The following is a 24,276-nucleotide window of genomic DNA, read 5'->3' on the forward strand; positions in this document are numbered from 1 at the left end:
TATTTTTAAAATACCGGACGTCGTGCAGACCTTTCCTGTAATGAACCCGCAACACATTCATTGTCCATTTACGATCAAAGTCGTTTGCATGTAAAAAAAAAGATCATAAAAATCTGATCTTCGAGTTCAATCCAAAGTGTAATAATCAGTGGGCCACCATTATAACACACTCTGGAAATAATAATAATAAAAATAAACAACCAGTTTGAAATTCAATTCATATTTATTGAAAGTGTTTTGAGTTGAGAGCAGGTGAGCCGTTTCATCGCACCTTCCCTCCGCATCTCCCAGTACGATTACAGCCATTGAACCCGATGAAACATTACAAAGTTTATTCTATTTTCATTGACCCAACAGGATCTGCATTTCTGGAACAGAAGGAACCGATTTAAAAGAAATGTGAAGGGGGGAGGGGAACCGGAAGCTGTGAGCTAGCGCCTCGGCCCTCTTCGTCCCCGGCCCCCTCGCGTGTTGGGAGACGTGGGGGGCTTGGGGAGCAGACGTGAGAGAACCGGCACTGGAGGTTCCAGATCTTCCTGTTGATCCATGAGCCGCAGTTTTGCCTCTATTGCCTGTATCTTCGCCGAGAGGCTGAAGAAGAAGCACACAATTCCCCTTTAAAATGTGATGCATCATGGTACAAACATCAAGATGGAAACAGCTAAAAAAAACTAATAAAAACAATCCTTATGGCACAATGAGAGAGGGCCCAGTGTTCAGGAATTAGTTTATTTCACTTCCCAAAGGATTGTGTGATCAGAAAGGCCTGAACTACCTGTGATGCCGTCCCAAACATATTCAACATGGATGCTAAATCAAACCCAAAATATGGGAAAAGCAGAATCATTGACATCGCAGGTCACGGCCTGATGAGCATCTGTCAAAGGGTCAATCAAAAACACCTCCACCGTAAGATGGACATCTTTCCTTTTGCTTTAACCAAGGCAGGTATAGAATTTGCCACAACTGATGAAATGCAGTCTGCTTGGTTTGTGTATGTCGTATTTGCTAACAGGAAGTAAAAAGGCAACTATTGTATAAAGCAAACTTACAACAAATATAATGGTCTGTAGATAATAAATATGGATGAGGCCCAAAGAGATGCTGCTGTACAGTATACAGTATACACCATACACCAGTCAGTGTGGGCATGGTCTCGTTGTTCTGTGACCTTCCATGAGTGTGGAAAAAGCCGATACGTGCATTGGTGCAAATTTAATAATCAAAACTGCTGCGGTCAAACCTCTCGACTGCTTCTTCGAGGATCGCAGCGCTATCGCATTTGGAGCACAACACCGTTTAAGTCTTCTTAAACCCATAATGCAGCAATAAGAGTCTGAAATTAGATCCTGGGGTCTTGATGTGGCTTCCCTTTATGGACAATCCAGGAAGCACAACTGCCACATTCCATAGCGAAGATAAAATTATCAGGCTGCTGCACAATCAAATAACGGGCCTGCTTCGGCATAACTGTGTTCATTTGTCAAAAGAATCTACAATCTCATTAGAAGTCAAAATAATCTACAATCTCATTAGAAGCATGGGCAGCCATCCTTGCATGTGCCTTTTGTCTCTACAAACTCGGATTCTCAGAACACGTGTGACCGAAACGAGCAAACAATCAACTCGCCCGTGTGTGTGTGTGTGTGTGTGTGTGTGCGTGTTTGTGCAATCTGTAAATGTTTTTTGTTTCTCATTCCTTTGCTTACGAAACAAAGCCAGACATATGTGCGAGCAATAGGATAAGATCACGGTATGGTGTTCCGACGATGACGGAGAAACTACACTTTTATTATGACTGCTTTTTCCTCAGATGCAAGATTTGGCAATATGGTGCACGTACGTGAGGGAGGATGCACAAGGAGGTTCCGTTTCCGTGGCCGACGGCTCGAGGGAACTGGGGAGGTTCGGCTCTCTCTGCCTCTCGTAAGTCTGAGCAAAAGAACAAGTTCCTATTACCACCTTGCTCAGATTTACATCACCACGACCACCACCATCAACTCCTGGTCAAAAATGCTCTCACATTACTTAAGTGGCCAAAATTAATCCAATCTTCTTATAGGGTAGACAAAGAGTGTTGGCCCAAGTTTCTCATGAACCGGCTGGCGCCGTCGATTTAGCCAGGGTATCGGCGATAACTCACCGACTCTGTGAAAGACACTTTGGTATAGTTCAGGTCACCAACTAATATTACCACACAAGAAAAGCAGCTGTTTCAGCCATCTGAGGGACAGTTCACTTCATGATACAACACCCTGCCTGCGAAGCACGAGTCCGATAGTTTATAGTCGAATCAGGAATCAAACCCAGGCCAGAGAACCTATAGGTAAATGTCAGTATACCCCCCCCTCCCCCCCCCTCTCCAACATCGTGTCAAGACCCTTCCCACAAGCCAGTATTCCGTACAATGTAAACGATACAAACGTACCGGTTGCTGTTGTGCATGTGCCCAGCGAACCACTAGGGGTCGAGACAGAGCAAGTTTGCCATTTAACTTCTCGATTGCTCTTTCTGCTTCCTGAAAGGATAAAATGTGAGTTAGGAAAGCAAAGAGTTCTAACTTCCTGAACTGGTTTGGTGCTAATACGAGCAAACGGAGTTAACACGACAATGTATCATCAACGTTGAGGAGTCGTAATCCTGATGGGCGTAGGGTACGGCGCACTCGACGTACAAACTGAAGCACAGCACGTTTTACGTACAAGCCAGAAACCATATTCTTGTTACCCTCGCCAGATATCCACTCAACTTCAAGAACTGCTGCCCTCTCTTGGCTGGCATCCCTGCCTCACACCTTGCTCAGCTTGATGCCATGGACACCAAAGCCTTCAAGGTCATTGCAACCTCCTGTACTGAAGCTTAGACTATGGGCCTATCACTTCGCCATCACCAGCATGTCGGTGGTTTCTCTGTCTTATCTTGCACCATCTCCTCGTTCCGTGCTTTGTTCTTCCCACCCACCCCCCAGGTTCTGCAGGGTGCATTCGATCCACCATCAACCCGCTTCTGGTGAAACTACCTAAATCCAGGATCACTGCTCACCTCCACTCATTCATTCCTCTTTTTTCTTCCCTGTGGAACCAATTTCCACATTCTCTTCATTCTCAGTCTTCCCTCCAGGTATTTAAGACATCTGTTCACCATCTCAGATCATCCCCAATCCAAAACCATTACCTTTTTTTTTTTTTAACCGTCGTTAACCCCCTCCCCTTCAACCCCTTTCCAAGCCCACTTCCTTTCAAAATTCCAGTTTGTCTTTCCTGAGTTTCCTTCTGTACCCACCTGGTGCACCCCATGTGTTCTTTCCTGCCTCCCATTCATTGTTTGTCCAAGTCTCCATATATTTTATTCTTCAGCTCCACTTTTAGTCCCCCCCCCCCTTCCCCAGTCTCTTTTTCTCACTGTTCCTTTTGTCATGTTATGTCCTGATCCGTTCAATGTACTCGCTCTTCCACGAGCCTCGACTTTGTATCCAAAAACAAAGAAGAAAAAAAGTTAAACCCTCTCACCTCCATTCTTTCTTTTCCCTCTTACCTTGCACTTAGAACTACATTTGAGCTCTTTCTAAATGAATTTCAGCTCTGCTGCCCAGTCACCTAACTGCCTTTACCATTTCCACCACTGAGTTTTACGACAGAGTCCCAGTCCCAGTGGGGTCCCAGTTCCCACAATTCATCCACTTGTGCTGTGTTGCATGTTTGTAGTCGACACACTATTTTGTCTCGATTCATTGTCCCCCATCGTTCTATGCTTCCATGAGCCTCAATACTTGTATTAATCAAACAAGACCGAAAGTCTAACAGTGGCGTAGACGGACTTGTTTGATACTTTAGTTGAAGAGGACCGTATGACCTGGGTGGAGATAACATTTAGCAAATAATGTAAGTATTTCATTATTTTTGCATTAAAACACTGGTTTATTCTATGTTTTGAGTCAACAATGAACCAACCATACACCACTTCAATCCAGAATCATTGCAATAACGACAAAGGTATTGCAGTGTTACAATTATATTTACTATATTAATAGTATTAACCCTATTACTATTATTATTACAAAAACAATACCACTGTATTAAGAAACCTGGGCTAATTTGTCTGAAGCGGCCTGAAGGTGAGCCATGAAGGCATGAAGCCTAAGGCCTGTAAGTACTGTGTCGTTGGAAGACCCGTAACGCTGATGCTTTTGATATTCATTTTAACAATCGGTTTGTTTGCGTTTCACACTGAATGAAAAAGGAAAGGTAGAGCATGCAGATTGTGATACATGACAGGTTTGACGATACGTTCGGCCTGAACGAAATTGGATTCAAAATGGCGGTGTGCAGAGTCAACCGCCATAATGACATCACATCACCCCCGTCATGTGACCAGATCCTCAGCTCTGATTGGTGTACATTTGAGGGGCCATACAGACAGACAAACACTGTTCTAGATGGCTTTGCTCTATGGGCTACGGTCAAAATAAAAACTAGAGGTTCCAGGGAACCTGAACTCAACTGGTCTATATCAATATGGTTAGAATATGCATAATAGAACCACAAACTATATAGTTTATATGTGCTAAAAATATATGACAAAAATTGATTTTCAATATGGCCGCCCTGCCGCACCCATTTTTGGGCGTGCAACGCCCAAATGCAATCCCAAACTAGTTTATGTCTTAAAGATGCTGCATAACAAGTTTCATCAAATTTTATCAATATTTGTGAGTTTTAGAGCATAGACGTCGAATTGTTTACAGACGACAGACAGACGACGGACACGGTGTCAACAAAAACTCAGCTGGACATAGTCCAGTTGAGTTAAAAAGGGTAGGAATGAAACAGAGGGATAGTTACAACAAACAAACCATACTCATTAGCAGGGATCAAAACAATAAGAAAGAAATTTGACGACACTTTGGGGAAAAAATGCCTTGCTTCATGTTTTGGGGCATTATTATTTTGTCTTTTGGGTTTTTTTTTTTCCATGTTCGCCAACTCTTTGTTAGGTCATGCAGTCACGGAGCAACATCACCCTCTGCATTTATGTTCAATAATTTCTCCGGGTTCTCTTTTATTTATTTTTTAACAGTTTTACAAATGCATAGCAATGACATTTTAAACTTCCAATGGTTTTTATGACTTCAATTTTATGAATTAACTTGGTTGTTTCAATATCTGACAAGACATTTAAGGAATATGACAAGAGCATCATGGAGTTATATTTACAGTATAACATTTTGTAAGTACAAATCCAGTCATGTATACTAGGGTGTTTCAATTTTCCCGAAGTTGCTATTTTCGTGTCACTTTTCTTGTCCCCATGGTTCTATTCATCTCAATGACCCTTATGCCAAATTTTAGACAAATTGAATAATATTTAGAGGTTGCACACTTCTATCACTTTTGTATGGCTTTAGCATTGCGTACACTGTGTTAAGATTGCGTCAGTGTTGCGTCATACGGGTCACTTAGATGAATAGAAATTGGAACTGGCGAGCAAATGGCACGAGTCATCATTCAGGAGTTGAACCGATTCGGTATACGTGACCGTATCATTGATCTCTCGTTTGACACTACGGCGTCAAATACAGGACTGATTCAAGGAGCGTGTACGAGGATTGAGAAGGAAGTTGGGCGAACTCTGTTGTGGCTACCTTGCCACCATCACACCCTTGAGCTGATCTTGAAGGGCGTCTCCGAAGAATGTTTCCGCGTGCCATGAAGTGGTCCTGACATCCAGATCTTTCGAAGGTTCCGAAAACGTTGGCACTTAGTCGATAAGAAGTCATATACGACCATACTGGATGAAGAGCCTGTCCAACGGTTTCTAGAAGACCAACGTCTGAAAATGGTTGACTACCTTCAAAAAGTCTTGAAAGATGCAAGCCATCCACAAGAAGATTACAAAGAGTTTTTACGTCTCCTCTTTCTTGGAGGTTGGACTGAAAGTGGTCAACTTCAGGGTTCCAGAAGCCCTCCATCAAGCAAGGTGGATGGCAAAGGCCATATATGCACTTAAGATTGTCCTATTCCCGTGGTTCTTAACCTGGGTTCGATCGAACCCCAGGGGTTCAGTGAGCCAGTCTCAGGGGTTCGGCGGAGGTCCTCCGAAACGCATTGCAAATATATATATTTTTTGTTTTTAAGTTTTGTATCAATTTTGAATCTATGTGTAATTACACTTATTATTAATATTATTATTATTTTGCTATGTATGTTACGAACGAATGGAAATGTTATTTGTAATTGTATTCCCATCCCATTCATGGTTTCTCTGGTCTGTTTAAGATAAGTTGTTTTACACTGACTGTAGTAAGTTGAATCAATGAGCAACTCGCTAATTATTCTGTTGATGGTGCTTACTTGCTTACTTACTTACTGGATTTTGGACTTTGCAGGTGTTCGGAAATTCCAGTGAATAGCCTCGATTAGCTTGCCGTGTGCTGTGCGTCATTGGTCGCGCCTTACTTTGGAGTTACTGATTAATTGAAAAGTAAGTTGGAAATGTTTGTGGATATGCAGGGCGGGTTCAGAGTTATATTAAAGTCAAAAGTGGATGGTGATTATAAAATATGATTGAATTACTCAGAAAATTAGGTGGAGGTGATATAACTCCGTTGGTCGCAATTCAAAACTAACAATTCGCAGTTTTCTATGTAATATTATAATGGGATTTGAGGTGACATAGAGTTGAGTAGATAATAAATCCCGTCATCGTAACTATAAGTTATGTTTTCTTCATTAAAATTTCTCAGTTTTCAGAGGGGCACTGATTATATTTAAGCATGTTCCTTTTTAAATTTTTGTCATATAATTATTTCCCCGAACTCAATTAAGATCAGTTTGTTCCTTTTTTTTTTTTTTTTCAGTATGTCGAGCAAAAAAAGGAAGTGGTCGGAGGATTACGTGCAGTACGGGTTCACGTGTTTGACGGAACGGGACGGAAGTCAGCGTCCTCAATGTATGCTTTGCAATGTCAAGTTGAGCAACTCAAGCCTAGCACCAGCAAAACTATGGGAACACTTCAAAAAACTACACAGCAAGGGGCAGTACAAAGACGCAACGCTGGACGAATTCAAATTGAAGAGAGTCCGATTCGACGCAAGTGCTACCTTGCCCACTCTCGGCTTCGTTCCAATTGACAAACTGATCCTCACCACGTCGTACCTGATCGCAAAGCAAGGCAAACCGCATACCGTTGGTGAGACACTCATCAAACCGGCTGCATTGAAGATGGCCAACATCATGCTGGGAAAAGTTGCTGAAAACAAGTCGTCTCTCGTTTCACTCTCAAATGACACCATCAGATGCAGAATCGACGACATGAACGACGACATCCTCACCCAAGTAGTTGCAGATTTAGTCGCGAGCCTGACAAAATTCAGCCTTCAACTCGACGAGACCACCGATGTTTCGAATTTGAGCCAGCTCATCTTATTTGTACGTTATGTCAAAGGAAACGAGATCAAGGAAGACTTTCTGTTCTGCAAGCCTCTCACGACGACGACGAAGGCAGCTGACGTGAAGAAGCTTGTGGACGACTTCTTCAGAAGCAACGGCCTCTCATGGAACATGGTGTCTGCAGTTTGCTCGGACGGAGGAGCTCCAGCCATGCTGGGATGCAACTCCGGGTTTGGAGCGCTGGTGAAGGTCGATGCACCACACATCATCGTCACGCACTGCGTCCTGCACAGACACGCGCTGGCATCAAAAACCGTGCCTCCAAAACTGGCCAATGTTCTGAAAATCGTCGTTGAAACTGTGAATTACACGCGAAGCCATGCTCTGAATCATCGCATCTGCAAAGAGCTGTGCAATGAAATTGGCTCTGAATTCGAAGTCCTTCTCTACCACTCTAACGTTCGATGGTTATCACGAGGGAAGGTAGCGAGCCGTGTTTTTGCCTTGCGTGTAGAATTAGCCCTGTTTTTGCGAGAACACCAGCATTGCCATGCAATGCACTTCCAAGAGTCAGAATTCATCCTCGCCTTTGCGTACTTGGCTGACATCTTCGACGCACTCAGTCATCTCAATTGCCAGATGCAAGGCGGTGGAGTGAATGTCATCGAATCTGAAGAAAAGCTGAGCGCTTTCCGAAAGAAGTTACCGTTGGGGAGGCGGCGAACAGAGAACGACAACTTCGAACTTTTCGCTACTGGACGAGTGCGTGAGCGGGATCGAAGATCAGTCTGAAGTTGGAGGCACTGCTGTACCGGGGGAGCTGAAGCAAGCGATTGCCACGCACTTGGATGAGCTGGTAAAGTCATTCGACGGCTACTTCCCCGACCAAGAGCAATACCCAGCATGGGTGCGGCAGCCGCTTACTTTCGACGTTGCAACGGCAGATGTCAACGACCAATACCTCGACGACCTCATCGAACTTCAGCAGAGCCAGACTCAACAACAATTCTTTGGCACAACAATGCTCTCAACGTTTTGGTGCCACCAAATGGAAGGGTATCCTCACATCGCCAAAAATTGCCCTTGAGATCCTCACGCCGTTCGTTACAACATATCTCTGTGAGCATGCGTTTTCTAAACTGGTGGACATTAAAACAAAGAAAAGGAGCAGGCTTGCATGCGAAAATGATTTGAGGGTGGCCCTTGCCAAAACAAAACCACGCACTTTGGGAATCGCCTCCCGAAAAGAAGAACAGAAAACGCATTAAGATGCAATTCTTCTTAATTTTTTGGTCAAATTTGAGGGGTTCCGCGAGTGTTCGGTGGGTTTTGTTATGGTTCGGCGCCTTTTAAAAGGTTAAGAACCACTGTCCTATTCAATGAACAACTGGAGTTGACTGATCGAGAATTGAAGGGAATGAGAAAAGTAGCGTATTTTGTCAGCCTCGTATATGTCCGCTTTTGGCATGAGGCAATTGTGAGTCGATGGGCACCAAATAATGACTTGGACACGATTCAACTTCTGAACTGTTACCCAGATAGAGATGTCAAGGAGAGTGCTTTGAAGGTGGCTAAGAGACACCTTTGGTATCTGTCAGAAACAAATGTTGGATTGGCTTTCCTGGATGAACGTATTACTCTGGCAGAGAAGGAAATGATGTTCCAGAATTTGGAGAAGCCGGAAAGGAAGAAAGAATCGAGACGATTAGAGGGAAAAAAACCTAGTCTTTCAAGGGAAAAACCTGAGCGACTTCGTCACCCGCCGTACAAAGACATTCTTTGGATTCTTCGGGGTCGGCGACATGGACGAATACTGCAGCGATGCGCTAAGAAGCTCCATCAATGCCCTTAAAGTGGTGATTGACACTGCAGAAAGGGGCATTGCCCTGATAAAGAAATTCAATGAGTCAGTCAGGGACGAACAGCAGAAGCAGTTCCTGTTGAAGATCGTCGAGCACCACAGAAAAGCCGTCACCAAGCGAACAACAGCAGGAGTTGCATCTTACAAAATTATCTGATGTAGTTAACATGAATGTTATTAAGTTCAGTTAAGTTTTTTGATGTTCAGTTTTGTTGGTTGTATTCTAGAATAAAAAGAATCAATGTAAATCATTTAACATTTGTGAATATTTGTACAGTCACATGAAACAGTAAGTACATCCCATGTAAAGTTTTGACTTTTTCAACATATTTCAACATACAGCTATTTGATCTTCATTTGAACAATATTGATAGATAAAGGTGATATAATATAAAATATCATGAAACATTTACATTTTGTAGTCCATTGTATATAATTTAAATAAACATAAATGCAAATTTCGCATGTGGAAAAAGTAAGTACACCCTTGGCTCTAATAGGTGGTATTGCCCCCTTTGGCAGAAACAACCTCAAGTAGGCGTTTCTTATAACTGTCTTCCAGTCTCTGACATCGACGGAGAATTTTTTGCCCACTCCTCCATGCAGAATTCTTTCAGCTGTGTGATGTTTGAGGGGATTCTTGCATGCACAGCTCGTTTCAAATCCCCCCACAACATCTCGATGGGATTTAGATCCGGGCTTTGACTTGGCCATTCCAGAACCCTCCATTTCTTTCTTTTCAGCCATTCCTTGGTGGATTTACTGGTAGGTTTAGGGTCATTGTCATGTTGCAAGGTCCACCTTTGGTTGAGCTTCAACCTTCCGACAGATGGCCTCACATTATCCTCAAGCACCCTCTGGTACAATGAAGAATTCATAGTGGATTCTATGATGGTGAGCTGCCCAGGCCCTGATGCAGCAAAGCTGCCCCAAACCATAATATTTCCACCACCATGCTTTACAGTTGGTATCAGGTTCTTGTGGTCAAATGCTGTCTTTGGTTTTCGCCAAACATGTCTTCTGGTACTGTGGCCAAATAGCTCTACCTTTGACTCATCTGTCCAGAGCACATTGTTTCAGAAGTGCTCGTCTTTGCCTAGGTGTTCATTGGCAAACTTTAGTCTTGCCCTGATGTTCTTTCTGGAAAGCAAAGGTTTCCTCTTGGCACACCTACCATGTAGATCAAACTTGTGCAGCCTCTTTCTAATGGTAGACTCGTGCACTTTGACATCAACAGTGGCAAGAGCTACCTGTAGGTCCCGTGATGACATTGTGGGGTTCTTATAGATTTTTCAGCATCTTGCGGTCTGCTCTCGGGCTGAACTTGCTGGGGCGGCCTGGCCTGAACAAGTTGGCAGTTGTTTGGAGTCTTCTCCACTTGTAGATGATCTTCCGGACAGTCGAATTATTGATTTCTAATTGTTTGTAGATCTTTTTAAATCCCTTCCCAGACTCGTAGACATCTATAACCTTCTTTCTGAAGGCCTCAGAGAGCTCTTTTGATCTAGGCATGGTGATGCCGCACACTTCAACAACAAAGAGCAAACCAAACTAAACGTCTGCGGTTTAAATAAGACAGGTTCCTCCAAGATCCTCTCCAACGATGTTCTAATCATTTGCACCTGAGCTGGTGCACCTGATTCAAATTTTAGGTATTTGAAGTAGTGATAAATGTAGGGGTGTACTTACTTTTTCCACATGCGAAATTTGCATTTATGTTTATTTAAATTATACAATGGGCTAAAAAATGTAAATGTTTCATGATATTTGTTATATTATATCACCTTTATCTATCAATATTGTTGAAATGAAGATCAAATCGCTGTATGTTGAAATATGTTGAAAAAGTCAAAACTTTACATGGGGTGTACTTATTTTTTCACGTGACTGTATATGTTGAATTAATATGCCTATATTAATTTCATTATTTTGTGTATGTTGAATTAATATGCTTATATTCATTTCATTGTGTTATGTTCAATGTTTTACAATTCTTTCGGTCTTATTAATTTTTATTTTGCAAATAAATCTTCTTCTTCTATATGAACTGGAGTAAAATTTCAAAAGTGTGCAGACTGTGCAACCACTAAATATTACATGATCTTTCTCAAAATTTGCAGACATCCTTTCCATATCAATAGGAATGAGGGCATGAGCAAAGTCAACAAAAATGTCATATTTTAATTTTAAACCTATAATATGAAACACCCTAATGTATACGGTATACAAGAGAGACCGAAGCAGGGCAGCGATTTTCGCCAGTGAAACTGCAAAGTCAACGTGAGCGACTATTTATTGTTTATGCCCAGTTTCAAAAATAAACAACACAGCCGTGCCCGCAAGTGGATTGCTAGCGATCGTTCGTGGAGCTGGGAACGAAAAATAAAGCAGACATAGTAAACTTGTTTGCTTGCTCTTCAAATTGGCAAAATGCATGCGGATATTCATAGGGGCGACTTTGTTTTTCAGCATTCTGAAATTTTCACCCCCGTCTTTGATTTTGAAAGCCTAGGGTTAGCTTAACGGTTAAGGCGGCTAGCTTGACATCTCAGGGTCCTGGGTTCAAGCTCCTGTCATGCTGTTGAATTAAAACCAGGTGGGTTGACTCAGCCTGTCATCCTTCCAAGGTCAGCAAAATGAGTATCGGCTTACTAGGAAGAATGAGCTGTTTTGTGTATCCTGCATCTGAGTGACGACCCATCCAGGATTGTGCCCAATAGCCTAGAAACTGCTTCAGCAGCCCAGTGCATCAAAAGAGGCAAAAGGAGTGGTGATCTTCTTCTTTGGTTTTGAGGGCGAATTCAGACCCAGCACAAGTGCGTATTTCACCCCCATGTATTTTGAGTCCTGCTCATCAGTCTACCAGTGCAATACACCAAGACCCTCTTGTCCCCCAAAATGGCCTCATTCAATATCTCTCGCCACAATACTGGAGATTGAGAAGGCTGAACCAACCTAATTGTGCAGAACTGAAAGATAAATCAAGTAGACATTTGTCATTCGGCACATGTCTACATAAAAACAGTCTACACGCACCTAACGTTTGCACAACTTTGTGCACAATTCCTTTAAAAAAAGAAGAAAATATAAATCACTCTTGCATTATCAGCATAAATATGGCCGACAGAAGTAGCTCATACTCTAACCTACGTCACATGTCATCGGTTTGTGTGCTCTTTTGGAAGGAAAGTTAAAAACAAACGAATTTGGAGAGACTCACTTGCTTTGAATTAAAGTTAACAAAGCAGTAACCTCGGGGCTGTCCCTCCAGAGGACCAGAGCGGTGGAACAGGAAGTCAAACTGCCGAACGGTTCCTATTCGCTTCAATAGCCTTAACAAGTGATACCTGGGGAGGGAGAGGGAACGGTAATGCGATCCTTCGTCATTTGCACAAAAAAAGAAGAAACTTTACCACAAACATTAAAGTGTCAATGAAATGGCAAACTCCTCTTGACTGTAACCTGGCCTACAAATCAATATTTAGTTTTACAACATTTGAAAGATCAATTCCTAAAGGCATAGCTAAACACACCACTCCCACAATTCACAGTTAGGCCTGAAGTTGACCTTTCACCGTCAGCTCATCCAGTCACAGCAAAGCATAATCAAAGCATCGGTTGAATGGTCGACTCGGCTACTAATAGGGAACAGAAACAAACGAAGCAAGAAACACACATCAGCTTCACACCATTGCCAACGGAAGTTGGCTCAAAACTTTGTCACCTCGTCATTCCAGGTTTCCTCCACATGATGCACAAGTTCCATTTGCGCAAGGCTTTCATAAAATAATTGGTGGCTGGCCGGGCCGGTTTTATCTTCTTCTACAGCTTAAATCCTGTGGAAAAAGTCTCAATTTCTCGATCAAGTGTGTCTTTCCTTCTGCAACTGAACACTCAGCTTGACCCCCACACATCTGAAGCATCCCCACATATCTGAAGATGCGCATTTTAGATCGCAATTCCAAAGCCATGACAAAAATCATAATCGGCGGTAAAAGCGTCCGCTCAGAATCTGGTAAGTTGGTGGTTCGATTCCAACCCTGAGGGAGCCGTACCAAAGATAATGGTACATGCTGCTTCCTCATTTGGCATTTAGTATTTAAAGGATAGAGCACAGACAAATCCTATGGGTTGATATCCATGGGGAGCAAGAAATTCCTTTTTAATTGTCCCATGGAGTGCAGAGAGGAAAGAGATATCATATAAAAAGATGGCGTCGTTGGTACCCGGAGTACTCTAGTGGGAAGCGACGTCACTTCGCTCAAGCCGAGTGGCTGTATTTGTCTGAAGTCAAGTCTGGTGTCGTATCATGTATATGCGTGATACGTGTACTATACTTGCTCCTCCATGGGACTTGGCCCTCGTGTAAAAAACAAGTCACATTTTCAAAATATATTAATTTCAATTTAGTGCTATTTAACGAAGGTCCAATTTCAAATATCTGGGCTTGCACCAGTCTCTTAATTACAGTAATACAGTTACAACAAATATCCACTCAGAACTTCTCTGTCAATGGTCAATATGACATTTGGATGTTCAATGCATGCCTAGGCCTATTTTTGGCCTTCTTTGCCACCACATATAAAACAGATTTGCTGACACTACAAGGCAGGCTTTTTATGATGGCAATAATAACAAAGAGCCATTTATTTGTTACATACACACGGAGGAGTCGGGAGCTTCTGGCTCGTGTATTACTATTCGGGAGGGAGGTGAGGGTCAATTTCCAGCATACGTATTTGCATAGGTAGCAAATATATGGTACCTTGGTGACACTTCTCTCAGTTGGCATAGTTTCGAGCCAAAGCTGCAAAAGACACAGTGCTGTGTGTTCTATTAAATCTCTGGCTCCTGCTTGGGTTTTTGGTTTTGAAAAATGACCCGATCCAGTAGTAAGGAAAATGAATGTGCTCAGATTGTGATTAACGTAGTTGCAACTTCGGGGCAAAAAAATGAGCCTGGTGTTTTCAAATTTGGAACCATAGATGTGCAGTACATATTCCAGTTTAAATTGATTACTCATGTTATAGTAGCTAAAAGCCCCCCCGCCCCCACCCCCACACGGTTTACAGCAATTTTTATGAAAAGATTAATGTTAAGAAGTTTTGTTCTAAAAAATATATAAAAATAGGAAATATCAGTATTTTCGCCTTTGATCTTTAAAGGCCAATATCTCAGGTAAGACAAAATAGATCAAAATTTTTACACATGAAAAGGAATAAAAGAGTTTTGAGTTGTTCTGTCACAAAAAATACTGTTACATTTGTGGGGGGTAGGCAATGAAATACCTAAGGGCCAGATAGGATTGTATAGGGTAGTGTCCTCCAAATGTCGCACCAAAGAAGAAGAAACCTGTAGCTTAAGTCAGCTCCGTGTGTTCGGATCAAGTGTGACCATACGGTGGCCATACGGAGGGTGGCTCTTGTGCTATGTAGCTTAGGGGTTAAGGGTAAATCCCCTGTATGTAAATGACCTCTGTGATTTTTCCCTTGTTCCTTATGACACTACACTACACTACACTACACACTACCAGCCAAGCCATCGGTGCGTAATTATAAACATTGAATAAAGTAACCGGAACCAGGACATTCGCCAACCGAGTCATCGCAACACCAAGCAGGCAGGGCCGTGAGGCCCCGCTCCAAAAGGTGATGATTGGTCCGGCCGATGGGGCGACGAGATGGACTCTGATTGGAGCACACAAGGACGTCATCGGATGACGTTCGAGACCCGGGAACAAAAAAGCTGGGGACCGCCATTTTCTTCCTCTTGCGTTGGGACATTCAATGCAGGCAGACGCGTCTTTCTCTTGGTCCGGGCGATTGGTGCGAGCGGACGCATTCTTTCCTCTATCGCTCTCTTGTGCTGGGTTTCATTACGAGCGGACGCACTCTTGGTTCGTGGCTTTCATCGCATAAAGTCTCGCAGTTTATATGCGTCTTGCGCTGGGTCCTCGTTGCATGCGGTGGCAGTTCAGGCTTGATCTTACCAGTGGATTCACGCACTCGCTCTGTTCCTGGCTGCGTGGAGGAGCAGATGCATCCTTTCCCAGATTCCTTGGTGCTGGCTTTGTGGCGGCTGGGCTCGGTGCCGGGTGCACCTGAAAGGAACGTCGGGGCTCAGGGCAGCCGAACGATGAGGACGTGAGAGGAGCTCAGGCCTGTTCGCTTGCGTCGGGCGTGGCAGTGAACGCGGCTTCGCGCCAAGGCGTGTTTTCCCAAACAGGGAACGGGGCATGCGACGACCCCGGACGGTCAAGGGGACCAGAGCTGAGTACCCGCTTTCACCACACACACCTTTCATTACTTTCGTTATTTTATTATCCCCTGGTGTTGTTTTACGAGTCCATCTGGGGGCGCCCCATTTAGGATTTTAGTTTTATCACGCATTTCTTGTTCCCTGTCATTTTAAAAATTAAATCCTATATTTGTTGAACTTTTAATTCCTTATAAATCCTGTCCTGTTTGTTGGTGGTTCAGAAAACCCGCTTCACACCCGTTCATCCAGGTAAGCTTCGCTACCCTCCACTACTCCCCCGTGCGTATCAACACCGCCCATAGTTTGATTGAACGCCTCGGAGTGTAAAGCTGATCGGTCATTTGTCCGAGGCCGGTCTTTATCGGCATGGACGCGACAATACTTTACGGTTGGAAGTATACTTTTAAAGATGTGTAATGCATTTTTAGGGTGTTATGTTTTTTTGACTGTTTATTGCATATGTAGTGCCTAAATTGCTCTAAGTTGTGACTTGTACAGTTAGTGTAGGTCATGTTTTCGTGTTTCAATGTAGAAATGCCTCCAAAGAAAAAGAAGTTCCATGCTGATGGCGATATTTTAAAAAATCGAATTACTCGTCTTCAGAGCGGACAAAACATTCTGAAATCCACAAGCTCCTGAAGAACATCCCAATATCTCTGCCTATCATGAAGAGAATAGGTCTACAGTTCCAGAAAACTGGTTCTACTGCAAGAAAGAAGGGATCTTGCAGGCCTAGACCCACTACAAGTAAAAATGACAGGTGACTGACATTCTTAGTTCTCCAGGAAAGAAAGAAAAACCCATGGAAACTGTCAGAGGAGTTCACAACTGCTGAAAACAAGACTTTTCCAGAAGGACCATCACAGGAAGGTTGACCGATTCTGGTTTTGCCTCAATATGTGACAAGAAGCCTCTATTAATTAATCAAAGGAACACATTCAGGACAGATTGCACTTTGGCCGAATATGGGAACTGTGGTTCAGACTGGCTTCAGCGAGTTCTGTGGAGTTATGGATCAAAATTTCAGATTTGCAGCGATTCCCCAGAACGTTGTCTTCGCAGATCTGGTGAGAGATTCAACCCTGAGTGCATTTCAACACCTGTGAAGCATGGAGGAGGTGGAATCATCGTTTGGGGTACATTTTCGTCTGCTGGTGTTGGTGAGCTGATAAGGTGTGAACAGTCAATTACTGCCAAGGCATACCATAAAAATATTAGAGAAAGGATTACTACCCAGCCTCCAGAAGTTATTTCCTGGATAGAAATGCAAAGAAGTCATTTTTAAACAACATAATTCCCTGACCTGTACTGCAAAATCCACCAAAGAGTTGTTAGAGAAAAAGTCCCTGAAATTTATGTTCTGGCCTGGTCAGAGTCCCAATTTGAACCCCATAGAGAATATTTGGGCCTATATTCAGCACAAACTTACTGGAAGAAAATTTGTAACTTCTGATTAACTTTGGGAAACTGTCAAACATGAATGGGACAATATTGAAATGTATTGGTGCAAGAGGCTTTGTGAAAGTTTGACCCAAAGACAGGATTATTTAAAGAAAGCTAAGGGACAATCTATTCTATACCGATTTGTAGTTATTTCTGCATGTTCTGGTGTTTTTGTGATTGTTTAATGTATGGTAAAATAGTTAGGATTATAAATATTAAAAAATTGACTTGGCTAAGTTTTTTTGGCCCGGAGGGTATATGTGTTGTGGTTATAAAGCTCAGAAAATTACCCTCGCCAGAGGACAGGATATTGCATTTGGGTCAGTTTGTTTGTCTACCTGTTTGTCCGCACAAAATGAGTATGCTTTTCTCACCCTCTCCGATTGACACGAAATTTTCATGAGGGGAACGCCTCCTTCTGTAGAATTTATTAATGGTAATTATGACGTCATTGGTCACAGGGTTTGACAGCCATATTGGATTCAACATAAATCTACGTCGTCAAAAAAACCACACAAACAGCAGCTAATAAACACCACACAAAATAAATCACATAAACACATCCTGGTGAGGGTCTGCAAACTCCGATATTTAATGTTCCAATTGTGCCCATTTAATGTCCCAAGGAATTGCCAAGATGGGCAAAAAAAAAAAAGTTTTCCAAACCTGGATGGAATCAAGCGAAACTTGCACAAGCAAACTTCAGAATGCCCTCGTGGATCTCTGAATGTTTGAGCTTCCTACGTCCAATTTTCTCGGAGGAGTCAATGATACACTTCACATTGGGTGTAACGGAAAGTAATGTCGTTTTTTAAGCTGTGAGACAGATTAAAAACTAAATTACTATCCGGTACACATAATACATACCTATGCTCCATTATATACAGATTGGTACCATTTGTAATTGGTGTTATGAAGACATTGTTAATGTATTATTAAATATTTAAACCAGTTCAGTTCACGTCCCTTTGAGTAAGAGTGGGCTATACGGGGGTCAAAAATACTTTTATTGTTATTCTTCTTTGATGACAGTTTTTTTATATTCCATTTGACCTATCTCAACATGAAATGACAAAATTTTCGGCCTGGGGTCCAACAAAAAAGTGTACAGGGCAAAAATTGTAGCGTCAAAAATAGACAATGTGAAATAAAAATAAACAATATAACTCATGTCTTAATAAAAATATGATTACTCAACATCGAAAACATCAAAAATATGTCAACTCAAAACATACAGCAAAAATATGTCGTAACTCAACATCTGAAGGTTTGACACTACTTCTAATTGCATAAATAGATTGCCTAACCCATAAACATAGGGTTAGACACCACAACCAAGTAAAAAGACCCAGAAATGACAAAGTTATGGCTAAAAATGTGATTTTTCAGGGAAAACGGCAGCCATTTTGGATTTTTGCCCTGCACACTGTTTTCTTGGACCCCAGGCCGAAAATTGTCATTTCATGTTGAGATAGTTTTTTTGTATTCCATTTGACCTGTCACCTAAGCAAAACAAAAAATGACCCATTTATAGCCCACTCTTACTTTGAGTGAAGGTCTGGGAACACATGACATTGCAAGGCTGAACATCCTTTAACAAATAAATTCTTTTCCCAAGCTATATTTGCAGGATTCATGTTTATTTTGACAACTGGAATTAGTCTCCAAGATTTGTCATGTAACAGTAAAGTAAAGGCAAAGGTGACAATTAACTCTTTGTGGTAAATTGCTCCGTTTGTTGCTCCCATCTCAGTATTTGGTCTAATAATGCTACGATCCAAGGACAACTTCCATGTACCATGTCAAGTTGTCCAGCTTCTATCGTCATTGCTATTTGTGTACGAGTACACCGTTCTCTCCATGTCCTTGTCATACAGGTGATACATGTACACGCTCTTCTATGAACGTTACATCACACACATGCTTTCAACAGTACAATCAAACAACAAAAGCACGTCGTTTCCTTACTCAGACAAGCGAAGGTCCAGGTTCCCAATCCACAGGCGATGGCCGTCATGTCTGCAGCCTTCAGACAAAACAGCCGCACTGTCTATTGCTAGTTGGGATGCCTGGAGAAGAATGGCAGACACAATTGTAAAAAATTTGGCCTATCGAGCCAAATTTAACCACCTTGGTGTATCGAGACACCTCATCCATTTTTATCACCTCCTCGAAGCAAACTCATTACTAGACCCACAAAAACGGGACTCAAACCACAACGTTAGCAAGACACAATTCCCAGAAAAACCGACAGGTCAACATTAAAAGCCGGACATGTCTGAGCCCAGGTGTTACTTGTACGAACCACCTGTGTGGATATCTGCAGCTTTGCCACATGTTGGGCTTCACACTTGGCAATATCGTGTTTATCAGGCAACTAATCTTCCAGTTAATAGAAGAGTACTAGTTGTAGCACTTCATTCCTGATATATATATATATATATATATATATATATATATATATATATATATATATATATAGATATCTCTGGGAAGTGGCCGTGTGCAGGAAGGGTGTCGGAGTGAACTCCATTCAATGTACAATGTGCGCTGAGTGGGTTCATCAAAAATGTAGTGGTCTGAGAGGGTCATTTACCAGTGTGGCAGCTACATTCAAATGTAAGGTGTGCACAGAGGGAGCTGCAGATGGAGGAAATGTTGAGTTGGATCTTGGAGACGGCGTGAAGCTGGAAGGTGTGAAAACATTTTGCTACCTCGGAGACATGCTGAATGGAGAAGGTGGATCAGACTCGGCAACGGTTGCTCGAGTGAGATGTGCATGGAAGAAGTTTCGGGAACCGAGTGGCGTGCTGATGAGGAGAAGTGTGTCGCTGAAGCTGAAGGGAAAGGTGTATGCTGCATGTGTGAGAAGTGTTATGATTTATGGGAGCGAGACATGGGTAATGAACGTAGAGCAGCAACGAAGGCTGGAAAGGGTGGATATGCAAATGGTTCGATGGATGTGCGGAGTATCGTTGAGAGAGAGGAAGACAAATGATGAATTGCGAAAGATGATGGGAATATTGCCTGTGATTGATGCTGTGAAGAGGAACATGTTGAGATGGTTTGGTCATGTGTTGAGGAAGGATGAAAGTGACTGGTTGAGAAGAATGATGGAAATGAATGTAGAAGGAAGTAGAGGACGGGGAAGACCGAGAAAGACTTGGCTAAAGATGGTGGAAGAAATGTGGGCAAGGGGGTTAACAAGGAGGAGAAATGCAGAAAATAGGGCAAAATGGAGAAGATCGTCATGGGGACCGCAAGGCTAACCCCGCTCTAGCAGGGAAAATGGCCTTAAAATGCCTGTTGTTGTTTGTTGTATCTATATATATATATCTCGATCAACATCGCATGTTCTGGCTATGACACACCGCATATACACCCTTTTGTTTTGAAAGGTATATCAGGTGGGGAACCAAGGGATCGGTGTAAATTGGCTGCTCAAAGAACACACTGATATCAGATGGGATACACGATCACAAAACCCACGGATGAAGGAATATACACCTTTACTTCGTCATCAAGACCGCACAGGTAACGCAGAGAGTTAACATTGTCACTGGAGCCAATTAACATGGTCACAGAAGGTGTGTTGTACGAAGCGTTGGTCGGTCCTTCATACAACTACAAGGATATTGTGCAAGTACAACCAGTTACATTGCAATCACTCACGGAAACGTGACGTCATTCCACGTGTACACGTAGTGCGTCAAAACATTTGATACTTTACTCACGAACACAGGTGTGTTTACCTCACGTTTCTTGTCCATGGCGAATGTGCTTCACACCTGCTTCATTGTACAACGAAACACAACAACTACAACTATTATTACTTAAAAACGGAACATCCCTAGCAACGCACTTCATACGTTCGAAATAGTTCAAAACTTTTACTGCCTTTCCACAGATTTCCGCGCCGACGAAATAAAAAATAGATATATTATTTTTCATTAAAGGACGTGCGCGGAAATGAGAACGCGCTAAGGCTAAAATAAGATACAAATAGGAGAAAAAAACCCGCGCAAAGTTCCGGGAATTAAAGGTTAAAGCCGTTCAGACGGAGATCCTCTCACGAAACGTTTCTAATCTGCTTTGAGAGATAGCAAATGGCGTTATTAGACGAGGCCCGTCAACATTCAATTTCACCAGCTATTATTGACGGCTCGACGGCCGACGCAGAACGGCTATGACGTCATCACGTTTTCCTTTCACATCGACATTTTATTTACCTCAATATTCGATGAATATTCGCTAGATTACATTTATATTCAAACTTATTACTGAGATTAAACGTCCTACGAGTGTAATTTAAATTTGTACTCGAGTATATAAAAATAAACGATTGAGGTGGGATACCAGTAGTGCTTATAATATTTATGCAATACACCACCATGACATCTATCCCTGTCGTGACTCGTGACTGTTATCGTGTTTTATTTGGGGCTTTAATAACTCAACATCTTGTATTTAAAAACTAATTTAATTTTTCAAACTACCATGTTTATTTACCAAGTCAGGTCAAGTTATATTAAGTACCGGTAGGTGGCGGATCTTTATTAATGGCATCGCCAAATGCACGCGTGAAATATCTTATTTGTATGGCAGAGCGTACTGAGGAAGCGAAAGGCAAATTATACGTGAGCCGTGAGGATGCATTCATTCGCTGTTTAATAATAACAAATTATAACGATGGTTGGAATTCGTCCATATCGGAATGAAAACCGCGTCAGTCCGTGTGCGCATCCGACCGGAAGTGGGCGGGGACGGCACAGTCACTCCACTGGAGCGCGTGGTCCTCGTGGAGTGGGCGGAGTCTTTTACATTTTTTTTCATTTAAGTGCCGCCCTTGCAGAAGCGGGCGGAGTCTTCTTCGTTTACACGACAGATTTATTCATGGTATGGTACTGTAACTACAATATTTTAAAATCCAATACATTAACTTGTATTAAATGACAATCTGGGACACACGATCAGGACCGGGTTAACTAGACTTTAGTAAACCATCGTGAAGATTGATGTTCCAAGATGTAGCAAAAATATTAACCCGAGAGTGCACCACAGAACTCAAATAGATGTAGAAGAACTATGCCCGTTCACGACACACACACAGCGGTGGCCCCGCTCGCGCGCTCACGCCGCCATTTTAGTTAGCGCAAGAACTGAATAGGCGAACGTGTGCGCTAGCTAGGCCTAGTGGAAGTGGATGAGTGGACGTGAATTTTTATATTGGACGGTGTTGTGTTGCTTTTAAACACTATTTTATGAATTCTATTCACAATTTAAATCTCTGTCGAAGCATTTTCCTGGCATCTTGACATAGTTTATCCGAATTCCCCGGTAGTTTTCCATTTCATCTCTAGCTGCTAATCTCTCACTCCTTACTATTTGCTGGTTCTTGTACCCCCTCTCCCTCTCTTTCTCTTTCTGCCTATTGCTCCTTTCTCATGTACTTTTTACCACTCTCTCCCTCCTTCTCTTTCCTGCTCCTCTCTTCCTCTATTATTTTCCAGTTCTCAACATAATTGTCTCTCCAGCTCTAAAAACAAACACACAACCCCCCCCCCCCCTCTCTCTCTCTCCCCCCCTTTCCACTCCCTTCTCATGCCAATTCTCAGTATGATAGTTTCTCCTTCACAGAACTTGACTTTTTTTGCTCTCCACTACCCCCCCCCCCCTCCTCCCCCTCATTCCTGTCCCTTCTCTCACTCTACTATCTTCCCTTCCTCCCCCTCCCTCCCCCCCCCCCCCCACACACACACACACACACACACTCACTCTCTCTTTCTCTCTCTCTTTCTCTCTCTCTCTCTCGCTCTCTCTTTCTACTATATGCTCTCTCCCTCTCTCTGTCTACTATTTGTTAATTCTTTAAATCTATTCTATGAATCTATAATGATGAATGCAATTTAATATGCACGTTAAAACACAAGAACAAACATGAATATTTTTCTTAGTTTTCTAGTAATGTATTTTCCAATATTTCCATTCAGTCAAAATACAATACAGATATATATATTTCCCATAGAAAAAGCATTAAAAACATATGATAAATGCTAGTACAAGTAATTTTGCCCAAGTCAAGTCTCTCGGAAAAACAAAATTGATTTGACAATATCGGGAGCAATTTGGCATCAAAGAACTAACATTTTCCATAAACAGGTAAAAATGCTCGACTGAGGAAAATAATTGACCTATGCAAGATTGTATTGGGCAAAGTTAACAGTTCAAAATGTTTGCACAGTGAAGTATATTGTACTGGAGTATTCAGTACTTGTGTTACAAACAATAATGATGCCATTACAACATGTGAATGTCATTTTCACAAGCCATCCGAAGAAATCTCTGTATAAAAGCTCACTGGTGTTTGAACAAGATTAATTTTGATAATTGTTTTCTTACAAATGGTCCACTCAACTTCTCATTCTTCAATCGGGCAAGATGATGCATTCGGATCTTGACGTACGATGAAGCAATACGCTTTATGAGAATGTACACATGATTCTTATCTGCCTCGCAATCAAACATATGATCGGACAGGGAACCAAAAATGGTGTGGCAATTCACTTCGGCAAGAACAGCAGATGAAATGGCCTGAGTAAGACGAGACGCTTGAGGGAGTTCACCTCCAGTCACACTTAGCATCCTCTGGAAACACCTCTCTGTTGTTTTACAGACTTTCACCACGTCTGGAGAAGGCCTCACTAGACCACCTCTGTTCTTCTTTTCCAGCAAGCTGCCGACCATCACTTCTCCAGTGGTTAACGAAGCAATACACTCTTCGCAAGAGAGATGTTTTTCAGTCATCTTCACAACATATCCAGCAACATAACCTATCACGGAGTTCTTGTACTCTGAAAGTGTAGAAACATTCGGCACATCCGCATAATCATGATCTGTCATTGCTGGGCTCCTCAAAGTCAAGTCATACTTCCTCATCAGAAGCATGTCATCATCATTGTTAACATCAGCAGCTGTTGTTATTGCACTGGAAACATTAAGTATGCTTGTCTTGTCTTGTGCTAGGCAGTTTCCATTGACGCCTTCAGTTTCATGCCGGACGAGCATCTTCCTGTACGATGTTGAGAATTCTCTGGCGGTTGGATTGTTATTCCTCCCTAAGGATGACTGCATAGCACAGAAGAAAAGTTCAAGATGATCCTGACTCATCTTGTAGGTGAGCAGATATTTGAGTCTGGGTTGATCCGCTGCAACTAGCTTCTCATACATGTTCTGGACACTCCTGATGCCAGCTAAAAACCCAATGATCGGGGTTTTCCGTGGAGTGGAAAGCATTTTCCTGCCGCCTGCATCTGTTAGGTTGGCAAT

The 24,276-nt window shown here is 42.4% G+C and overlaps 1 protein-coding gene across 1 annotated transcript; it reads right to left on the reverse strand.

Annotated features, from left to right (window-relative positions):
• Positions 1-204: 204 nt before the first annotated feature.
• Positions 205-21,138, reverse strand: RBM18 (RNA binding motif protein 18). The gene is made up of 6 exons (XM_068103737.2): positions 20,703-21,138; positions 18,919-19,019; positions 12,470-12,596; positions 2,429-2,518; positions 1,844-1,932; positions 205-591 (listed from the first exon to the last, which is right to left on the reverse strand). Exons 1-6 carry the CDS (start codon positions 20,718-20,720, stop codon positions 432-434), a joined length of 585 nt encoding a protein of 194 aa, XP_067959838.1. The 5' UTR covers positions 20,721-21,138; the 3' UTR covers positions 205-431.
• Between the last annotated feature and the right edge of the window lie 3,138 nt (positions 21,139-24,276).

Source organism: Myxine glutinosa, chromosome 2, assembly GCF_964187855.1.
Source record: "Myxine glutinosa chromosome 2, kmMyxGlut1.1, whole genome shotgun sequence".
NCBI classification, from domain to species: Eukaryota; Metazoa; Chordata; class Myxini; order Myxiniformes; family Myxinidae; genus Myxine; species Myxine glutinosa.

Coding starts and splice junctions, on each gene's coding strand:
- RBM18 (XM_068103737.2), bottom strand. Junction 12,597..18,918: donor CTGGACCTTCGCTTGTCTGA/GTAAGGAAACGA, acceptor CTCCCTCCCCAG/GTATCACTTGTTAAGGCTAT. Junction 1,933..2,428: donor CACATGCACAACAGCAACCG/GTACGTTTGTAT, acceptor TCTTTTGCTCAG/ACTTACGAGAGGCAGAGAGA.